The 20,047-nt window shown below is 45.3% G+C and overlaps 1 protein-coding gene across 1 annotated transcript in view; it reads right to left on the bottom strand.

Annotated features, from left to right (window-relative positions):
- The window catches only part of PDZD7 (PDZ domain containing 7), a 163,791-nt gene that overhangs the window by 92,510 nt on the left and 51,234 nt on the right, over positions 1 to 20,047 (bottom strand). The window contains exons 4-7 of the mRNA XM_063961904.1: positions 19,553 to 19,729; positions 16,076 to 16,223; positions 10,214 to 10,274; positions 7,286 to 7,777 (exon numbers count right to left, since the gene is read on the bottom strand). Coding sequence (XP_063817974.1) covers positions 7,286 to 7,777; positions 10,214 to 10,274; positions 16,076 to 16,223; positions 19,553 to 19,729 — 878 coding nt within the window. The remainder of the gene's footprint in view (positions 1 to 7,285; positions 7,778 to 10,213; positions 10,275 to 16,075; positions 16,224 to 19,552; positions 19,730 to 20,047) is intronic.

Genomic DNA, 20,047 nt, shown 5'->3' with positions numbered 1-20,047 from the left:
ACTACAGGCAGTTTTTTCTCACCCAACCTAATACCCTTTTTAGTGGTACTGGTATTATCAGAAATGTGTAAAAACATTTTCCATAGCCTCAATCATGTAACGTGTGGCCCTACTGGAAGTCACATTCGTCTCTTAATCGTCGACACTGGAGTCAGTATCCGTGTCGGCGTCTGTATCTGCCATCTGCGGTAACGGGCGTTTTAGAGCCCCAGATGGCTTTTGAGACACCTGGACAGGCACAGGCTGAGTCGCCGGCTGTCTCATGTCATCAATCTTTTGTAAAGAGCTGACACTGTCACATAATTCCTTCCATAAGCTCATCCACTCAGGTGTCGACTCCCTAGGGGGTGACATCTCTGTTACAGGCAATTGCTCCGCCTCCACCTCATTTTCCTCCTCATACATGTCGACACAACGTACCGACACACAGCACACACACAGGGAATGCTCTGATAGAGGACAGGACCCCACTAGCCCTTTGGGGAGACAGAGGGAGAGTATGCCAGCACACACCAGAGCGCTATATATATATATACAGGGATAACCTTATATAAGTGTTTTTCCCCTTATAGCTGCTGTATTGTTATACTGCGCCTAATTAGTGCCCCCCTCTCTTTTTTAACCCCTTTCTGTAGTGTAGTAACTGCAGGGGAGAGCCAGGGAGCTTCCCTCCAACGGAGCTGTGAGAGAAAATGGCGCCAGTGTGCTGAGGAGATAGGCTCCGCCCCCTTCTCGGTTGCCTTTTCTCCCGTTTTTCTGTGGAATCTGGCAGGGGTTAAAATTCATCTATATAGCCCTGGGGGCTATATGTGATGTATTTTCGCCAGCCAAGGTGTTTTTATTGCTGCTCAGGGCGCCCCCCCCTAGCGCCCTGCACCCTCAGTGACCGAAGTGTGAAGTGTGCTGAGGAGCAATGGCGCACAGCTGCAGTGCTGTGCGCTACCTTGGTGAAGACAGGATGTCTTCTGCCGCCGATTTTCCGGACCTCTTCTTGCTTCTGGCTCTGTAAGGGGGCCGGCGGCGCGGCTCTGGGACCGAGCTCCGAGGCTGGGCCTGTGTTCGGTCCCTCTGGAGCTAATGGTGTCCAGTAGCCTAAGAAGCCCAATCCACTCTGCACGCAGGTGAGTTCGCTTCTTCTCCCCTTAGTCCCTCGATGCAGTGAGCCTGTTGCCAGCAGGTCTCACTGATAATAAAAAATCTAAAACTAAACTTTCACTAAGAAGCTCAGGAGAGCCCCTAGTGTGCACCCTTCTCGGCCGGGCACAAAAATCTAACTGAGGCTTGGAGGAGGGTCATAGGGGGAGGAGCCAGTGCACACCAGGTAGTCCTAAAGCTTTACTTTTGTGCCCAGTCTCCTGCGGAGCCGCTAATCCCCATGGTCCTTACGGAGTTCCCATCATCCACTAGGACGTCAGAGAAAATGTGCTATGTACTGCGGGGCTTGGGTTGCCAGCCTACTGCTGTGTTCTGTGGGGGGAGGGGGGTTGCCGGCTTGCTGCTGTCTTCTGTGTGGGAAGGGGGTGGGTATGCCGGATGCAGCTTTTTAATGGCGAGGAGAGGGTTCTCTCTGGCCACTGCTATACTCTGGATGGGGTGGGGGAAAGGGTGCTCTCCGGCCGCTGCGGTACTCTGGAGGTAGAGGGAAGGTGCCGAGCTGCTGCTGATGATTACTAGTGTGTGGGGGGTTATTGCCTGCTGCTGCTGTGTACTGGGGAGGGGGTGCTATCACCACCTCCCCTATATACGTACTGTGTAAAGTAAACCTCTCCTCCCTATAGATATTTATATATGACTGGCGTTTGCCCGCTGCAGCGCTCATGTGGATGTTGTCCAAAAAAGAAAAAAAATGTCTCCATAGTTCAAAAACAGTCCCTACGTATATTTCTCCCCAAAAATTTATATTTATGTACATATAGTCATTTTGGACTTGGAGACTGCACACTGCACACGCCGAGTGTCAAGCATCTGCTTTTTTTGCTCCTCTCCCTAATGTCTCATCGAGATCATACATACAGTACCTCAGTTACTTTCTAGATCACCAAGTCGGAACGAACAAATAAAAATTACAACTTTTATACAGTATAATATATATATATATATATATATATATACATACATACATACATACATATATACACATACATACATACATACATACATACATACATACATACACAGGTTGAGTATCCCATATCCAAATATTCCGAAATACAAAATATTCCAAAATACGGAATTTTTTTGAATCAGAGTGAGATAGTGAAACCTTTGTTTTTTGATGGCTCAATGTACACAAACTTTGTTTAATACACAAAGTTATTAAAAATATTGTATTAAATGACCTTCAGGCTGTGTGTATAAGGTGTATATGAAACATAAATTTATTGAGTGAATGTACACACAATTTGTTTAATGCACAAAGTTATTAAAAATATTGGATAAAATTACCTTCAGGCTGTGTGTATAAGGTGTATATGAAACATAAATGCATTCTGTGCTTAGACTTGGGTCCCATTGCCAGTATATCTCATTATGGTATGCAGTTATTCTGAAATACAGAAAAATCCGATATCCAAAATACTTCTGGTCCCAAGCATTTTGGATAAGGGATACTCAACCTGTGTGTGTATATATATATATATATATATATATATATATATATAGATATAGATATATACACACACATAATAGGATTTTGATTACCTCCCGGTAAATCCTTTTCTCGTAGTTCGTAGAGGATGCTGGGGTCCACATTAGTACCATCGGTTATAGACGGGTCCACTAGGACCCACTGGCACTTTAAGAGTTTAATAGTGTGGGCTGGCTCCTCCCTCTATGCCCCTCCTACCAGACTCAGTCTACAAACTATGCCCGAGGAGACGGACATACTTCGAGAGAAGGAATTTACACAGATAGTGGCGAGATTCACACCAGCTCACACAACAAGGCAAACCAAGCTAACTAGCTTAAAAACTCAGCAACAGCTGAATTACATTACTGAATCAAGTAACAACGCAGTACTTAACCAAGAACAAAGCAGTACTGACCAAGTAACCACTGCAGGATAACGAAGCGCTGGGCGGGCGCCCAGCGTCCTCTACGGACTACGAGAAAAGGATTTGCCGGTAGGTAATTAAAATCCTATTTTCTCTTACGTCCTAAAGGATGCTGGGGTCCACATTAGTACCATAGGGATGTACCAAAGCTCCAAGAACGGGAGGTGAGAGCGAGGATCCTTTTTACCTCTGACATTGCAGCTCTGCTCTTCGTTCCGCCCTGTCGGTTTATGTAGGCCACCGTCGTTACATTGTCCGACTGTAATGGCACGATCTCGCAGAAGATGTGCCGCTTGAAACCGTTGTACACGGCTCTTAGTTCCAGAATGTTTATTGAAAGACTGGATTACTGACTTCACCATCTTCCTTGGAAGGTTTCCCCTTGAGTGACTGCGCCCCAACCCCGGAGACTTTCGTCCGTGGTTAGAAGGATCCAGTCCTGAATCCCGAACCTGCGGCCCTCCAGAAGGTGAGACATCTGCAGCCACCAGAGGAGTGAAATCCTTGCCTCCGGCGACAGACGTATCCTCAAGTGCATATGTAGATGAGACCCCGACCACTTGTCTAGGAGATCCACTTGGAAGGATCGAGCATGAAATCTTCCATACTGTAGAGCCTCATAGGAGGCAACCATCTTCCCCAGAAGGCGAATGCACTGATGAATCGATACCCGGGCTGGCTTCAGGACATCCCGGACCATTGTTTGAATCACCAACGCTTTTTCCTCCGGTAGAAACACCCTCTGCACTTCCGTGTCGAGGATCATCCCCAGGAAAGACAATCTCTTTGTCGGCTCCAAATGTGACTTCGGAAGGTTCAGGATCCAACCATGTTCCCTGAGCAGACGAGTCAGGAGAGCAATGGACTGCAACAAGGTCTCCCTGGTTGACGCCTTTATCAGCAGATCGTCCAGATATGGAATTATGTTCACTCCCTGTCTGTGGAGGAGGATCATCATCTCCGCCATCACCTTGGTGAACACCCTCGGTACCGTGGAGAGACCGAATGGCAGTGCCTGAAACTGATAGTGACTGTCTAACAGTGCAAACCTGAAATAAGCCTGGTGTGGCGGCCAAATCGGAATGTGGAGGTACGCATCCTTGATATCCAGGGATACCAGAAACTCCCCCTCCTCTAGACCTGAGATCACCGCTCTCAGAGAATCCATTTTGAACTTGAACTCTTTCAGATAAGGGTTTAATGATTTCAAGTTCAAAATTGGTCTGACCGAACCATCCGGTTTCGGTACCACGAAAAGGTTCGAATAGTAACCCTTGTTTTGCATATGCGGTGGAACTGTAATGATGACCACTGACCCTTCCAATTTTTGAATGGCATCTTGTAGGACAGCCCTGTCTGTCAGTAACGTTGGCAAGCCTGATTTGAAGAATCGGTGAGGCGGGAGTTCTTGAAACTCCAGTCTGTACCCCTGGGACACAATATCCTGTCCAGGCCGGACGACACCCAGACGTGGCTGAAACGTCTGAGCCTTGCACCCACCAGACCGTCCTCCAGGCTGTGCGGTCCACCATCATGCTGAGGATTTTGAGGAACCAGAAGCAGGCTTCTGGTCTTGGGAGCCTGCAGGTGCAGGCTTTTTGGATTTTGCACGCCCACCTCTAAAGAAAGTGGTAGGGGCTTTGGACTTTTTTGTCTTAGCGGTCCGAAAAGGACTGCGATGCGGATGAAGAAAAGGGTTTCTTCGTGAGGGAAGAAAGGGTGACTTACCCGCGGTTGCTGTGGAAATCCACGCATCCAACGCTTCCCCAAACAGAGCCTGACCTGTGTGGTAGGTTCTCCACACTTTTGCTGGATTCCGCGTCTGCCAACCATTGGCGTAGCCAGAGTCCTCTGCGAGCTGAGACAGACATGGAAGATATCCGTGCATTCAGCGTACCCAGGTCCTTCATGGACTCCACCATGAACCCCGCAGAATCGTGTATGTTACGTAAAAACAGTTCAATGTCACTTCTAGCCATTGTATCTAAGTCCTCTAGTAACATGCCTGACCACTTTACTATAGCTTTTGAGATCCATGCACAGGCAATAGTAGGCCTTAATGCCACCCCTGAAGCAGTGTATATGGATTTGAGCGTAATGTCAATCTTACGATCAGCCAGTTCTTTTAACGCGGCAGATCCAGGGACAGGTAAAACCACTTTTTTTTTTTTTGACAGTCTGAAGACATTGGCGTAAACTATGGGTGGGTTTACCCATCTTTTTCTATCCTCCTCCGGGAAGGGAAAAGCAACCAGAACCCTCTTGGGGATCTGGAATTTTTTCTCCGGGGTTTCCCAGGACTTTTCAAATAAAGCGTTTAATTCTTTAGACGCAGGGAAGGTTAGCGAGGCTTTCTTATTATCTGTGAAGTAAGCCTCCTCAACCTGCTCAGGTGTTGTGTCAGAAATGTTCAATACATCTCTAATGGCCTCAATCATGAGCTGCACCCCCTTACCCAGGGATGCCGCCCCCCCCTTAGCATATCCCCATCACCGTCAGCCGTGTCAGAGTCGGTATCCGTGTCATCTTGCATAATCTGTGCAAGTGCACGTTTCTGTGGGTATATGCTAGGGGATTTTGAAGGAATAGGAACAGAACCTGACCAAACTGTCATAGACTTCTTTAAAACCTGAGTTTCAGTCTCAGTATGAGCTACTCTAGTAGAGATCTGAGAGATCATTCCCTTAATAGAGGTCAACCACTCCGGCTCAGTAATAGGGATCTGAGACAAGACATTACATTCCTGTGTACATGGAATGGACTCTTCTGGAGAAGAAATGTCCTCTGCAGCATAAGACACAGAGTCCCTAGACATGGCTATGTGAGAAAATAAACACACATACACACACACACACGCACACACACACACACACACACACACACACACACACACACACAGGAAAATGTCAGACACAGTTTCCCTCCCAAGAATGCCACAAAGAAGCACAGAGCTTGGAGCCAGCACACACACAGCGCTACCCTAGGTAGATATAATACAACTACCTGGCGCTGACTGTGTACCTTAATAGACTACACAGTAATTTCACAGCCTCCCCCTCCTTCTACAACCCCCTGGTACCGCACAGGATAGCTGGAGTTGCGTGGAGGGACAGCTCTCCCAGTCAGAGTCTCTGTACTGGATCTGCAGGCAGGAAAATGGCGCTGAACGCTGCTGGGTCCGCTCTGAGAAGCTCCGCCCCTTTAACATGGCGCTGCTTCCCGCTCTTCACATCTTTATACTGGCCTGAGGAATTATGCTGGCAGCGTTACCGAGGTCCCTGACAGCCTTGGTGACCAGTTGGGGTATAGGTGCTGGCTCAGGGCGCCCCTCATAGCGCCGCACTGTGTACTGCCGAGCCTCCGGAGCGCAGTTAGTACTGCACTCCCACCCTGTTGCCACCATCTTCACACCGGCTCCCCGCTTGCTGTGGGGGCCGGTGACCCACTCGCCACCGGAATCTTCTGGCTCTGTTAGGGGGTGGTGGCATGCTGCGGGAGTGAGCAGTCGCTTGGGGCGGCTAACGATCATCACCCTCAGGAGCTCAGTGTCCTGTCAGCGGAGATAGTGGCCATTAACCTCTCAGGGTTGGACACTACTCCCCCCCTAAGTCCCACAACGCAGGGAGGCTGTTGCCAGTAGACTCCCTGTGCCTAACTCTAATAAAAATAACAAAACTAGAAAAACTCCTATGGAGCTCCCCTAGCTGTGACCGGCTCCTCCGGGCACATTTTCTAAACTGAGTCTGATAGGAGGGGCATAGAGGGAGGAGCCAGCCCACACTATTAAACTTATAAAGTGCCAGTGGCTCCTAGTGGACCCGTCTATACCCCATGGTACTAATGTGGACCCCAGCATCCTCTAGGACGTAAGATATATATAGATATATATTAGAATAATTATTATCCCTGTTACAGGTTAAGTGAAAAATTGGAAACAGACTGTTGAAGAGGCAGCTTAATTCAACTCAGAAGAATGTAATTTCTAGGTCAGGACCAGGAGAGTCCTACAAATCCCATACTTACAAATGGTATAGTCTACGAAATAAATAATGAAAATATACAGAATACAGAGCTCAGGGAGGACAGAAAACTCCAGCATAATAACGATACGCCTATGGCGAGAAGAATGACAAGCTTAGTCGCAAAGTTGAAGCAGCACTATTTGATGCGATTTAAGGATAGGTATATGTTCACACATGTAGAACCTAGATTAAACATTTTTGAAAACTCACCCCAAAGAGTAATATAGCTTTGAGATCTTTTGATAGGCTTTCGAGGTTTACTAAGAGCCAACAGTAATGCTGTCTTTGGAGATTCTGAGCCTGGGAAATCTCCGAATGGTTTCCTTTGCTTCTTCTTCATCTGAGATTCTAGAAAGCTCTCCGTTCGTATGGCAGTGTCTTTAAGAAGGAGAGTGGGGTGCACAGTTCTTTGGGTTTCACTTATGATCTTTCCCAATTTGTGAGGTCCTTCAGAGAACCCTGATGAAGACACATGGAGATCTGGCTGTATGGCAGACTCCAAACTGCCCACGTAGTTAGTTTCAAGTGAAGTCTCGGTGGAAATGCCCACATCCACCATCCCTGGCTCGTACAAGGCTGGACTGGAAATAAGTGCTTGATGATATCCATTAACGGCACCATGAGGAGCTCCAGAAGAATAGGAAGAAATGGAAGAGCTGGTTTCTGAGGCTTGAGAAAGTTGCTGCAATTGGCCATTTGTTACTGTTAAATAAAATACAAATATAATCAACAAAAACAACTAAGGAAATAGCAAAATAAAGCTGCAATTGCATGTAATGAGTTGGACAGAAAATTTGGTTGCTTCACATCAAACTGGAAACTAACAGCTGCAGCTCAAACTAACCAGCAATTCCATTCAATTTGATTAGAATCAGTAAGATGTTGAATAGGACTGGCAGTAAATCTGGTAGGTTAATTCACGCTCTATGCCAGTGAATGATTAGATGACCTCAACATCACTCATACAGCTTGAGCATAGAGCAGTTATATACTCATGCACATAGGTGGTCACATTAGACCAAGATAGGTCACCTGGGGGTTGAGTGAAAGGATCTTTCAGTATATTGGCAGTTGTGAAAGTTCTTTAATCATTCTTCGTAGGCAAATTGTAAGACTGGCTGCATTCACCAAAATTTCAATAACCTACTGAGTTTGTACAATGGTACATACTCATTTTTGACCATCATATTTACAGTTATTTTTTTTCTAAAGTTTCTTTTATTGAAGCATGACATTGAATTACATCAAATGTGCAGTTTTATGTACATACAAGTTAACACACATTATGAACAATTATCTATTATACAATTAAGATAAATCCATTGCATATTTCACAATTGTGTTACCCAAAATAAGATACACATAAGTAAAAGAAAAATAGAGCAAGCCTGGATCCATGGCCGTGTCACCACCACCACCTTCAGTCCCCGTCAAGTAAGGATACTGCACCTCTATCGGAGTCATTATTAGCCATAAATTATTTATTAAAGAAAGAAAATGGGGGATCTTGTTCTTAGACCTGTATTTCATACCACAATGTACTCTTAAAGCACTTCCACACCTGCTCTTTTAGGGATTGAAACAGGGTTTCTATATAATTCTCATCTCTCAAATAATTTTTCAGTAAACTTCTCTTTTTGCAACAAAACTTCCAGCCAATCCATTCTAAAAATATGGAAAAGTTTTCCCAAGAAGAGGAAAAATGGGAGTGTTGGGGCTGTAGGTTGTATCCACATCTGAAGGATGATTTTTTTTTTGCTGCCACTGATACTAATATCAGCAATTTTCTTACTCCTTGTGCTACTCGAGTTCCCTCAGGTGTAATATCGCCCATTCAGGGGTTAAAGGAAGGACATTTACCAAGTGATGAGTGATATCCTGACCCAGAATCTCCTTACCACTGGATATCCCCAGGAACAGTGAGGCAGCTCAGCTCTCTGAAAACCGCATCTAGGACAGGAGTGACCCTTTCTCATTCCCATCAGGTATCTACGGTGGGGTGTAATGTCATCATATTTACATTTGTACTGACGGCACCCAGGAAATGCTATTAGTATCATTTAACGCTTGTTGATCTGTCTTTCCGGGGACCACATACTGCTTGTCAGCAATGTACGTATTCCAGCTAAACGTCTTACAATAACATCCATAGATGTCCTATAGGGATGGCTTATTCTATGGGGATAAAAACAATCTTGCTTTAGGGCCCTCCTATTCATTGTTGTACATTTGTTTTATGGCGAGTCATATTTTCTCTATTAATTGTTCTAATGAGACAAAAAAAATATGAATATAGAACAAATGCACAGTGCCACCATGTGGTCAGATTTGGGCACTCATTTTAGCCATGCATTTTCATTACCAATTTGATCAAATGGATCAACACTAGCTGCTGAGCGATTTCCATGACTGTGTAAGATTGATGGCTGATAAAGCATCTAAAGGGCCCCATACACTAGAACGATAATGCCCGATTTCATCCAATTTCGGGCGTTTGGGCCGATATATCAGGTGAAATCTGGCCTTTTCGATGTGTTTCCGATCCGATGCGTGTTCCCGTGAGGGTCGGATCAGCTCCCCTAGATCGTTGGTGCTGCATTCGTGATATGTCGGTTCCCGCAGGCATGGCTGGGATCACATAAGATATATCGCACGCAAAATGTACCAAATCGTATGGAACCGCTCCCGGGAGAGCTCAAGGGAAATCGCCTCCGACTTCAGCCTCAGACATATCGTTCTAGTGTATGAGGCCCTTAATTTATAGTAGTCACAAACACTCTTCCCACCAACAACTACAATGGTTATTCTGCTACTGTATGTGCGGTATCAGCTGTCCCACACACCAGTATTTAAAAATCCAGGATTCTCGACCTTGTATAGCAAAGGGGGGTGTCGGAGGGTATATCATTGCATGTCATTTCTTTGTATAATAATCCCATTAATGAACAGTGTGAGTAATATGCTGATGCTTAATAAATAAAGGTCAAGGTGTAGATTGTACATTTAACAATGTGGAAAAAGTTGGTGAATACTCAGTAGTGCTATAGGAAACCTTATATCTGAGCAGTATACATTTTCTCAGAGATATCCGTGTCCTGGGAGAAGGCGCTCAGCCTTATGATCTGCCTCAGTACTTACATCGGTTAAACCAACAGTACTCTGCAATCATCTCCTTGAAAGCAGGGTACATTCCCGTCTCCTGAAAAATATGGGTGGAGAAAATGAATTTAAAAGAATGAAAGAAAAAAATACACACCTGCAAATACAAGAAGGACTACAGAAAGTAAAACCTGATAGTTCTGTTTGATGAATAATACATCCCTCTTCACAGATGAAACAGAATACACAGCGCCTTAAGTAAGTGACCCTGCTATGCCTTGAGATGCAACCGGCATGATGCTTGATTATTTTCGTCCCTTCTGTGCGGAGGTAATTAGTGGTAAGTCACTTACCCGGAAACATGCTCTGCTTTTCGCTTTTCTCCGACTCTTTATGTGAAAGGTCCAAAGTGATGATGTCACAATTTTTTTTCTAAATATTTTGTATCCGGCTAATTACAAATGTATGTAAAGGATATAGGGGAAGAGTTATGAAATCTTGGAGAGAAAGTACCATCCAGTCAATTTCTGTCACTTTAAAGGCTATGCTAGAGAAATGTCAGAAGCTGACTGGTTGATATTTTATCTCTCTCCAAGATTTGATACATTTCCCCCACTGTATTCCCCAAGCAAACCAGAAACAGTAAAGTTATTGGAATAGTCCAGCTTCATTTTGGAGTTTCTTCTTTACAGTTACTAACAACGTATTCAGATCTAACTCCTTACGCCACTTATACAACTGGTTAGACATGCTCCCTTATAAAGTGTATGACAGTACTTGAATACATCATGTAGTGACCTTTCTCATTACACTGTGGGTACGAAGCAGAGAAATATAAGTCAAAAGGGTTTGCATTCTACAGGGAGGAACCAAACAGCAGCCTACATTGTGCAGATGGCGTAGGGGGGGGTTAGACAGTGTATTTGCCTGAATACTATGCCCGTCCAGTGTCCTTTCTGCATAAAGGTCAGAAGCGCTCATGGTCTCAGCAGTATGTTTATTACCTAATATTCCATATGTGGCGAGTACTGTATCTCTGCATTTGAACATACAGTGCATCCGGAAAGTATTCACAGCGCTTCACTTTCTCCACGTTATGTTACAGCCTTATTCCAACATGGAATAAATTCTTTTTTTTCCTCAAAATTCTACACAAAATACCCCATAATGACAACATGACAAAAGTTTTTCTGAGATTTTTTGCAAATGTATTAAAAATTAAAAACTAAAAAAATCACATGTACATAAGTATTCACAGCCTCTGCCATGAAGCTCAAAATCGAGCTCAGGTGCATCCTGTTTCCACTGATCATCCTTGAGATGTTCCTACAGCTTAATTGGAGTCCACCTGTGGTAAATTCAGTAGATTGGACATAATTTGGAAAGGCACACACCACTCTATATAAGGTCCCACACTTGACAGTGCATGTCTGAGCACAAACCAAGTATGAAGTCAAAGGAATTGTCTGTAGACCTCCAAGACAGGATTGTCTCAAGGCACAAATCTGGGAAAGGGCACTGAAAAATATCTGCTGCTTTAAAGGTCCCAATGAGCACAGTGACCTCCATCATCCGTAAATGGAAGAGGTTCTGAACCACCAGGACTCTTCCTAAAGCTGTCCGGCTGTCTAAATTGAGCTATCAGGGGAGAAGGGCCCTAGTCAGGGAGGTGACCAAGAACCCAATGGTCACTTTGTCAGAGCTACAGCATTCCTCTGTGGAGAGAGAAGAACCTTCCAGAAGGACAACCATCTCTGCAGCAATCCACCAATTAGGCCTGTATGGCAGAGTGGCCAGACGGAAGCCACTCCTTAGTAAAGAGCACATGGCAGCCCGCCTGGAGTTTGCCAAAATGCACCTGAAGGACTCTCAGACCATAAGAAACAAAATTCTCTGGTCTGATGAGACAAAGATTGAACTTTTTGGCGTGAATGCCAGGCATCATGTTTGTAGAAAACCAGGCCCAGCAAATCACCAGGCCAATACCATCCCTACAGTGAAGTATGGTGGTGGCAGCATCATGCTGTGGGGATGTTTTTCAGCGGCAGGAACTGGGAGACTAGTCAGGACAAAGGGGAAAGATGAATGCAGCAATGTACAGAGACATCCTGGATGAAAACCTGCTCCGAGCGCTCTTGACCTCAGACTGGTGCGACGGTTCATCTTTCAGCAAGACAACGACCCTAAGCACACAGCCAAGATATCAAAGGAGTGACTTCAGGAATGTCCTTGAGTGGCCCAGCCAGAGCCCAGACTTGAATCCGATTGAACATCTCTGGAGAGATCTGAAAATGGCTGTGCACCGACGCTTCCCATCCAATCTGATGGAGCTCGGATGCTCGAGAGGTGCTGCTAAGAAAATGAATGGGTGAAACTGCCCAAAGATAGGTGTGCCAAGCTTGTGGCATCATATTCAAAAAGAATTGAGGCTGTAATTGCTGCCAAAGGTGCATCAATAAAGTATTAAGCAAAATCTATGAATACTTATGTACATGTGATTTCTTAGTTTTTTATTTTGAATACATTTGCAAAAATCTAAACTGGAATCAATCCCAATGCCAGGTGTAAAACATCCGTCTGCAAAAGGCATCTTATCTCTGTCTGAATGCTATTGTACAATCGAGCAGGGAAGTTGGCTTACATGCCAATGCCCCCCCCCCCCCCCCCCCCCTTCCACAAGAAGGAACAGTTCTGTACATCTGAATGGTCACCGGCCAGTTACCGCCCATTTCACAGAAAGAGTGTAATGGAACTTTCAATCACTGTCGATGTGCATATGCATGGTGTGGCTCATGTGCAATCAGAGACCGCTTTCTATACTCTGTTCATATTTGCACTGGCCTCTGACTCAGAATCAGACCCAAAGTGTATCCAACCTGCTGTGTATCCTATGTAATGAGCAGTTGTAGAACCCGGGGGACGGGTTGTTTGCAATCACCTGTTACAGCATAGCAGTGCAGCAGCACATTGGCCAGGGAGATAGAAGACTGGTACTGCTCAGCGGCAGCAGCCTCCCTGGATCCTCCACAGCCCAGCACACAGCAGCGTGTGTTGGGCGGGGGAGGGAGGCTGCTGACACTGAGCAGCAACAGTCTCCTCTCACTCCCTGCCTGTAGTGCCGCTGTGCTGCTATAGTGCTGCCAGTGGTAGTGGACAGTATCCCCCCCCCCCCCCCCCCCCCAGGTCTGTCATTATTCAGATTTATTACCCTTGACTATAGAGAAATACACAACTGACTGTTAACGTGCAGTGCCAGCATATTCCACAGCTCTGTACAAGTGAAAGCAAATGCAGTAATAATACACAGTAATAATAATAATAATAATAATAATAATAAAAAAAATGAAGAAAAAGCTAAGAGGGCTCTGCTTACAAGGAGTTTGATTAAATAGTGTCTGTAAAGTGTGCTCCATAATATGGTGGTGCTATATACACAGTAATAATTGCAATAGTCACTGCAGGGTTCTGGTATGAATGGTCGACCATGTTAAGGTTGACATTCATTAGGTCGACTACTATTGGTGGACTTAGACATGGTCGACATGGACTAATAGTCGACACCCGAAAATGGTCTACGCGGGACAGGTCGCCACATGGAAAGGTCGACATGGATTTTTGAACTGTTTTTGGTGTCATTTTTCTGTAACATGACCAGGAACCCCAATTAGTGTACCCCGTCCCCTTGCATAGCGAGCAATACAGGCAAGGTTACCGTTCCCAATCGTAGTCCACGTGGATGGTAAAGTATGAAACAGTTAAAAATCTATTTTTTTTAAAACATGTCGACCTTTCCATGTGTCGACTTGCCCTGTGTCGACCATTTGTCCATGTCAATGTCGACCAATAGTGGTCGACCTAATGACTGTCGACCTTAACATGGTCAACCATCCAAATGGATACCTCACTGCAGAGATAATGAGTCCATTAATTAAAGATTATTAAGTGTATTGTGTGAGTTATGTGCATACTGTATTCTGGAAATGTATGTAACAGGATTTGGATACAGATTGGATTGGAACAAAGGTCAGTTCTGAGCCTAAAGGGTCTGAGACAGTGATGACACCCACGCAGTGAGCCTATGGGTTCTGAGACAGTGATGACACCCACGCAGTGAGCCTAAGGGTTCTGAGACAGTGATGACACCTAGGCAGCGACTCTAAAGGTTTTGAGACAGTGATGATACCCAGGCAGCGACCCTAAGGGTTCTGAGACAGTGATGACATCCAGGCAGAGAACCTAAGGGTTCTGAGACAGTGATGACACCCACGCAGTGAGCCTAAGGGTTCTGAGACAGTGATGACACCTAGGCAGCGACTCTAAAGGTTTTGAGACAGTGATGATACCCAGGCAGCGACCCTAAGGGTTCTGAGACAGTGATGACATCCAAGCAGAGAACCTAAGGGTTCTGAGACAGTGATGACACCCAGTCAGCCATCCTAAGGGTTCTGAGACAGTGATGACATCCAGGAAGCGAGCTAAGGGTTCTGAGACAGTGATAACACCCAGGCAGTGAGCCTAAGGGTCCAACAGATAGAGGGAGCAGAGAGGAGGTGGATGCAGAGAATCAAACACTGAAGGAACAGTTTGATAGGTGTGTGAAGTGTATGATAACTGAGTATTCAATTTCTCAGTGCAGTCTCTCCAGATTGTTGAGATCAAAAGCCTAAGTGGAGAGTGTCCAATAGGTTTTGTGAGGAAAGTACACACATTGGTGGCAGAGGTTCCTTTCCTGACCATGTGGAGTTTGTATGTTTCCTCTGGGTGCTGTGGTTTCCCCCCACACTCCAAAACACACTGGTAGGTTAACTGGATTCTGACAAAAGTGAATATATTTACTAAAAGTTGATTTTGGTCAATGTTTGGCCGATTTTTGATCGATTTTGTGTTTAACCACTTAACTGATGACTTTTTTTTAACAAAAACTGCCCTGAAATTGTGTTTTTTTTTCCCCAACACTGCAACATCGGACAGATCCATCGGAACATCGAAAACATTGTTGCGACCATCGCAACTTTGATGTTAATAGCCCGGCCAGCCACCAGGTACACAGGGGGGGAGGGCTTGGGAAGGGGGGGGGGGGGTTAATTTATACTTCCTCAGCGGCTGCTAATGTCTGCAGCTGCCGCGTGGGGGGGGGGGGGGGGGTCCTGCTGTGCTGACCGATCAGTAGTGATCGGCAGCGCTGCATACACTGGGGTATGGGGTAGGGTGTGGGAAGACAGTGGAACCTTCCGGTCCCTCTAAGAGCTGCACACGCTGTTTATGTGACTAGTCACATCCTGTGCGATCAGGTCAGTTAAAGCACTTCCTGGTCTGGTCGCATCTGATGTGACCATGACAGGCAAGTGGTTAAGGGTCTAAATCACACATTTACCAACAGATGATTTTTGACATCTTAAAAAAAAAAAACATCTGTCAGTAAATGTGTGATTTAGACCCTAAAACACAAAATCAATTAAAAATCGCCTCAACATCGACTTTTAGTAAATATACCCACTAGTGTACGTCTATACATGTGATATATAATATATAATATGGGTATGCAAGAGAGCTCATAGCAAGGAAAACTAATTCCTTAATTGTGAAAACTACTGTTTAACTGCTCTCAGTAGTAGAATAAGAGACCTCAGGGTCTATGTACTAAGCCTTGGAGAGAGATAAAGTGTACGGAGATATAGTACTCATCAACCAGATACTAACTGTCATTTTTCAAACACAGCCTGTAACATGACAGTTAGGGGCTGATTAGCTGGTACTTTATCTCCGTTCACTTGATTTCTCTCCAAGGCTTAGTACATAGACCCACCGTCCCTAATCCAGTTTCTGAACAGAAAATGTAAAGAATTTCTTTCTTCTGTTACCAAATCTGCAACATTTCTGACCTGCCCTCAGTCTGGATACCTTAATCGTGAGCATGATGTGAGTTAACCCCTTTAGCACTTCGACTGCCTTGCTATGGCTTATGTCTTCAAAGTTGACTCCATTGGCTGCAAGAACTTGATCACCGACTTTTATACCCCTTTCTTCCGCTAGTCCACCTGGGTCAACTCTGAATAGGAAAGAGAAGGATAACATAAGTGAGTAATGGGAACAAATAAAACTGAATGCTGTTAAACTGTTCTCAAACATTCCAAAATAAAGAACTGATCTATTTATAGGGGTCCATCCTACTAGGTGCGAGTTGCTGTTTTTATGACTTACAAACGCCGGCAACAGCACCATAACTCGTCCCGCTAGCAGCCAAATCCTGCCGCGGAGACACGGGGCAGAAGTGTTGCTAGACCCGGAAACCCTTTAGGTGTGCCATTCATGCAGTTACTCAGGGTTGCCAGGATACGAATGTAGCGCTATTAACTGATTAAAGAGCTGGCGGCTGCCTACAGGTTGTTGAAAGCTCTAGAAACGTCACCTACAAACGAGCTTACAGAGCAAAGCTAAGGGGTATATGCAATTAGCGGCGAATCGCGGCAATTTTTCAGCCGTTTTTCAATTTGACACAATTTGACAGTCTAATTTCGGCAAGTGGGTGCCGAAATTGACCATATTCAATAAAAAACGGATTCGACAGTCCCGCTGCCGAAAAACGGCCGATTTGACGGATTTTGTTCCGTTTTTTTAAAAACGGGTAAAAACGGGAAAAAACACGGAAAAAAATGGCGTGGGGTCCCCCCTCCAAAGCATAACCAGCCTCGGGCTCTTCGAGCTGGTCCTGGTTCTAAAAATCCGGGTGAAAAATGGACAGGGGATCCCCCGTATTTTTAAAACCAGCACCGGGCTCTGCGCCTGGTGCTGGTGCAAAAAATACGGGGGACAAAAAGAGTAGGGGTCCCCCGTATTTTTTACACCAGCATCGGGCTCCACTAGCTGGACAGATAATGCCACAGCCGGGGGTCACTTTTATACAGCGCCCTGCGGCCGTGGCATTAAATATCCAACTAGTCACCCCTGGCCGGGGTACCCTGGGGGAGTGGGGACCCCTTCAATCAAGGGGTCCCCCCCCCAGCCACCCAAGGGCCAGGGGTGAAGCCCAAGGCTGTCCCCCCATCCAAGGGCTGCGGATGGGGGCTGATAGCCTTGAGAAAATTGCAAGAATATTGTTTTTTCCTGTAGTACTACAAGTCCCAGCAAGCCTCCCCCGCAAGCTGGTACTTGGAGAACCACAAGTACCAGCATGCGGGAGAAAAACGGGCCCGCTGGTACCTGTAGTACTACTGAAAAAAAAATACCCAAATAAAAACAGGAGACACACACCTTGAGAGTAAAACTTTATTGCACACCTGCCGACACACACATACTTACCTATGTTGACCCGCCGACTGCCACGTCTCCTGATCCGACGATCCGGGGTACCTGTGTATAAAATTATACTCACCTCAATCCAGTGTCCAGGTATAAATCCTCGTACTTGGCAAAACAAATAAACGAACACCCGACCAAGCGGACTGAAAGGGGTCCCATGTTTTCACATGGGACCCCTTTCCCCGAATGCCGGGACCCCACGTGACTCCTGTCACAGAAGGTCCCTTCAGCCAATCAGGAAGCGCTACTTCGTTGCACTCACCTTATTGGCTGTATGCGCGTGTGACCTCAGACAGCGCATCGCAAAGCCTCTCCATTACTTTCAATGGTGGGAACTTTGCCGTCAGCGGTGGGGTTACCCGCGGTCAGCCGCTGACCGCGGGTGACCTCACCGCTGACGCAAAGTTCCCACCATTGAGTATAATGGAGAGGCTTTGCGATGCGCTGTCTGACAGCTCAGACGTGCAGCCAATCAGCAGAGTGCCAGGACGTTGCGCTCGCTCATTGGCTTAAGAGACCTTTCTGTGACCTTTCTAGGTAAGTATGTGTGTGTCGGCAGGTGTGCAATAAAGTTTTACTCTCAAGGTGTGTGTCTCCTGTTTTTATTTGGGTATTTTTTCCCAGTAGTACTACAGGTACCAGCGGGCCCGTTTTTCTCCCGCATGCTGGTACTTGTGGTTCTCCAAGTACCAGCTTGCGGGGGAGGCTTGCTGGGACTTGTAGTACTACTGGAAAAAACAATATTCCTTCAATTTTCTCAAGGCTATCAGCCCCCCATCTGCAGCCCTTGGATGGGGGAGACAGCCTCGGGCTTCAACCCTGGCCCTTGGGTGGCTGGGGGGGGGACGCCTTGATTGAAGGGGTCCCCACTCCCCCAGGGTACCCCAGCCAGGGATGACTAGTTGGATATTTAATGCCACGGCCGCAGGGCGCTGTATAAAAGTGACCCCCGGCTGTGGCATTATCTGTCCAGCTAGTGGAGCCCGATGCTGGTGTAAAAAATACGGGGGTCCCCTACTCTTTTTGTCCCCCGTATTTTTTGCACCAGCACCAGGCGCAGAGCCCGGTGCTGGTTTTAAAAATACGGGGGATCCCCTGTCCATTTTCCCCCCGGATTTTTAGAACCAGGACCGGCTCGAAGAGCCCGAGGCTGGTTATGCTTTGGAGGGGGGACCCCACGCCATTTTTTTCCGGGATTTTACCATTCCATCTAATAAAAAATATATATATATTTTTAAAAATATATAAATAATACTTGTGCCTCCCAAAAAGACAAACAAAGTACCTAATCCCTTCTAATATAAATAGATATGCTATTACCATTAAAAAAAACACCAAAAAAAACATGTTTTAAATTTTTTTATTAGATCACCCACCAAAGTGTGGCGGATTGAAAATGACGAATTTACTGTCTAAAAGCGCTGTTGTCGAATTTCCAAACTTCAATTGAATATAGGGGGTAATTCCAAGTTGATCGCAGCAGGAATTCTGTTAGCAACTGGGCAAAGCCATGTGCACTGCAGGGGAGGCAGATATAACATGTGCAGAGAGTTAGATTTGGGTGTGGTGTGTTCAATCTGCAATCTAATTTGCAGTGTAAAAATAAAGCAGCCAGTATTACCCTGCACAAAAAATAAAATATCCCACCCAAATCTAACTCTCTCTGCACATGTTACATCTGCAACACCTGCAGTGCACATGGTTTTGCCCAACTGCTAAAAAATTTCCTGCTGCGATCAACTTGGAATTACCCCCATACTTTTGTCGAATTGCCGCATTTGTACCATTGCAGAAAAGTCGAATTTGACAAATGTCGAATTTCAAAAAGTCGAATTTTGAAAGTCCGTTTTTTTGACCGAAAGTACTGAATTGCATTGTCGATTTTTTTTTTTTGGGCGAAAAAGTCCAGTTTTTCGACAATTTTGGGAATTCGACCGCAATTGCATATACCCCTTAGACTGACGGGGATTTAAACATCAACAACAGCTAAATTGGGAAGCGTTGTAACTGGGCAAATTCTAACATCTACTGTAAGACACAAATTGACATTTTTGGCACATTGTTATTTTTTGTACCTACTTGGAAACAAAGATCCCAAGTCCAAATTCTTTCCCCCCTCTAATGTTAAAACCCCAGCAGCTGTCATCGGAGGATGTGTAGAGATGGACAATCCTTCTCATTCCATCTTCAGAACTGCTGTCCGATGGCGTTGAACCGCCCTTTTCTACTATCAGCCTCTTATTCAGCACATCAACCCTTCAGTAACGGAGTGGGAGACAGTTATTAGACAATGAAAAAGTGCATGCACTGTTTTTCCCTGAATTGGAGAATACAGTAAACTCTCTTTATAATGCCTTTGTTTATACAGCCACCTTCATGTACCGCAATATATACTGTACACAAAAGTACAAAACATTTTTATTTGTCTTCTATTTATTGTAAGATAAAAATGTATATAACAAAATCAGAATAATATAAAATAATAATGTAAAAAACGTATTTATTAATGGTAGGGTTGAACTGTCCAACATGCTTTCACCGCAAACAGAAAAATCAGAGCAAGCTCACATTTTT

This window comes from Pseudophryne corroboree, chromosome 3, assembly GCF_028390025.1.
Source record: "Pseudophryne corroboree isolate aPseCor3 chromosome 3, aPseCor3.hap2, whole genome shotgun sequence".
NCBI lineage: Eukaryota > Metazoa > Chordata > Amphibia > Anura > Myobatrachidae > Pseudophryne > Pseudophryne corroboree.
This window is presented reverse-complemented; position numbering and strand designations above follow the sequence as displayed.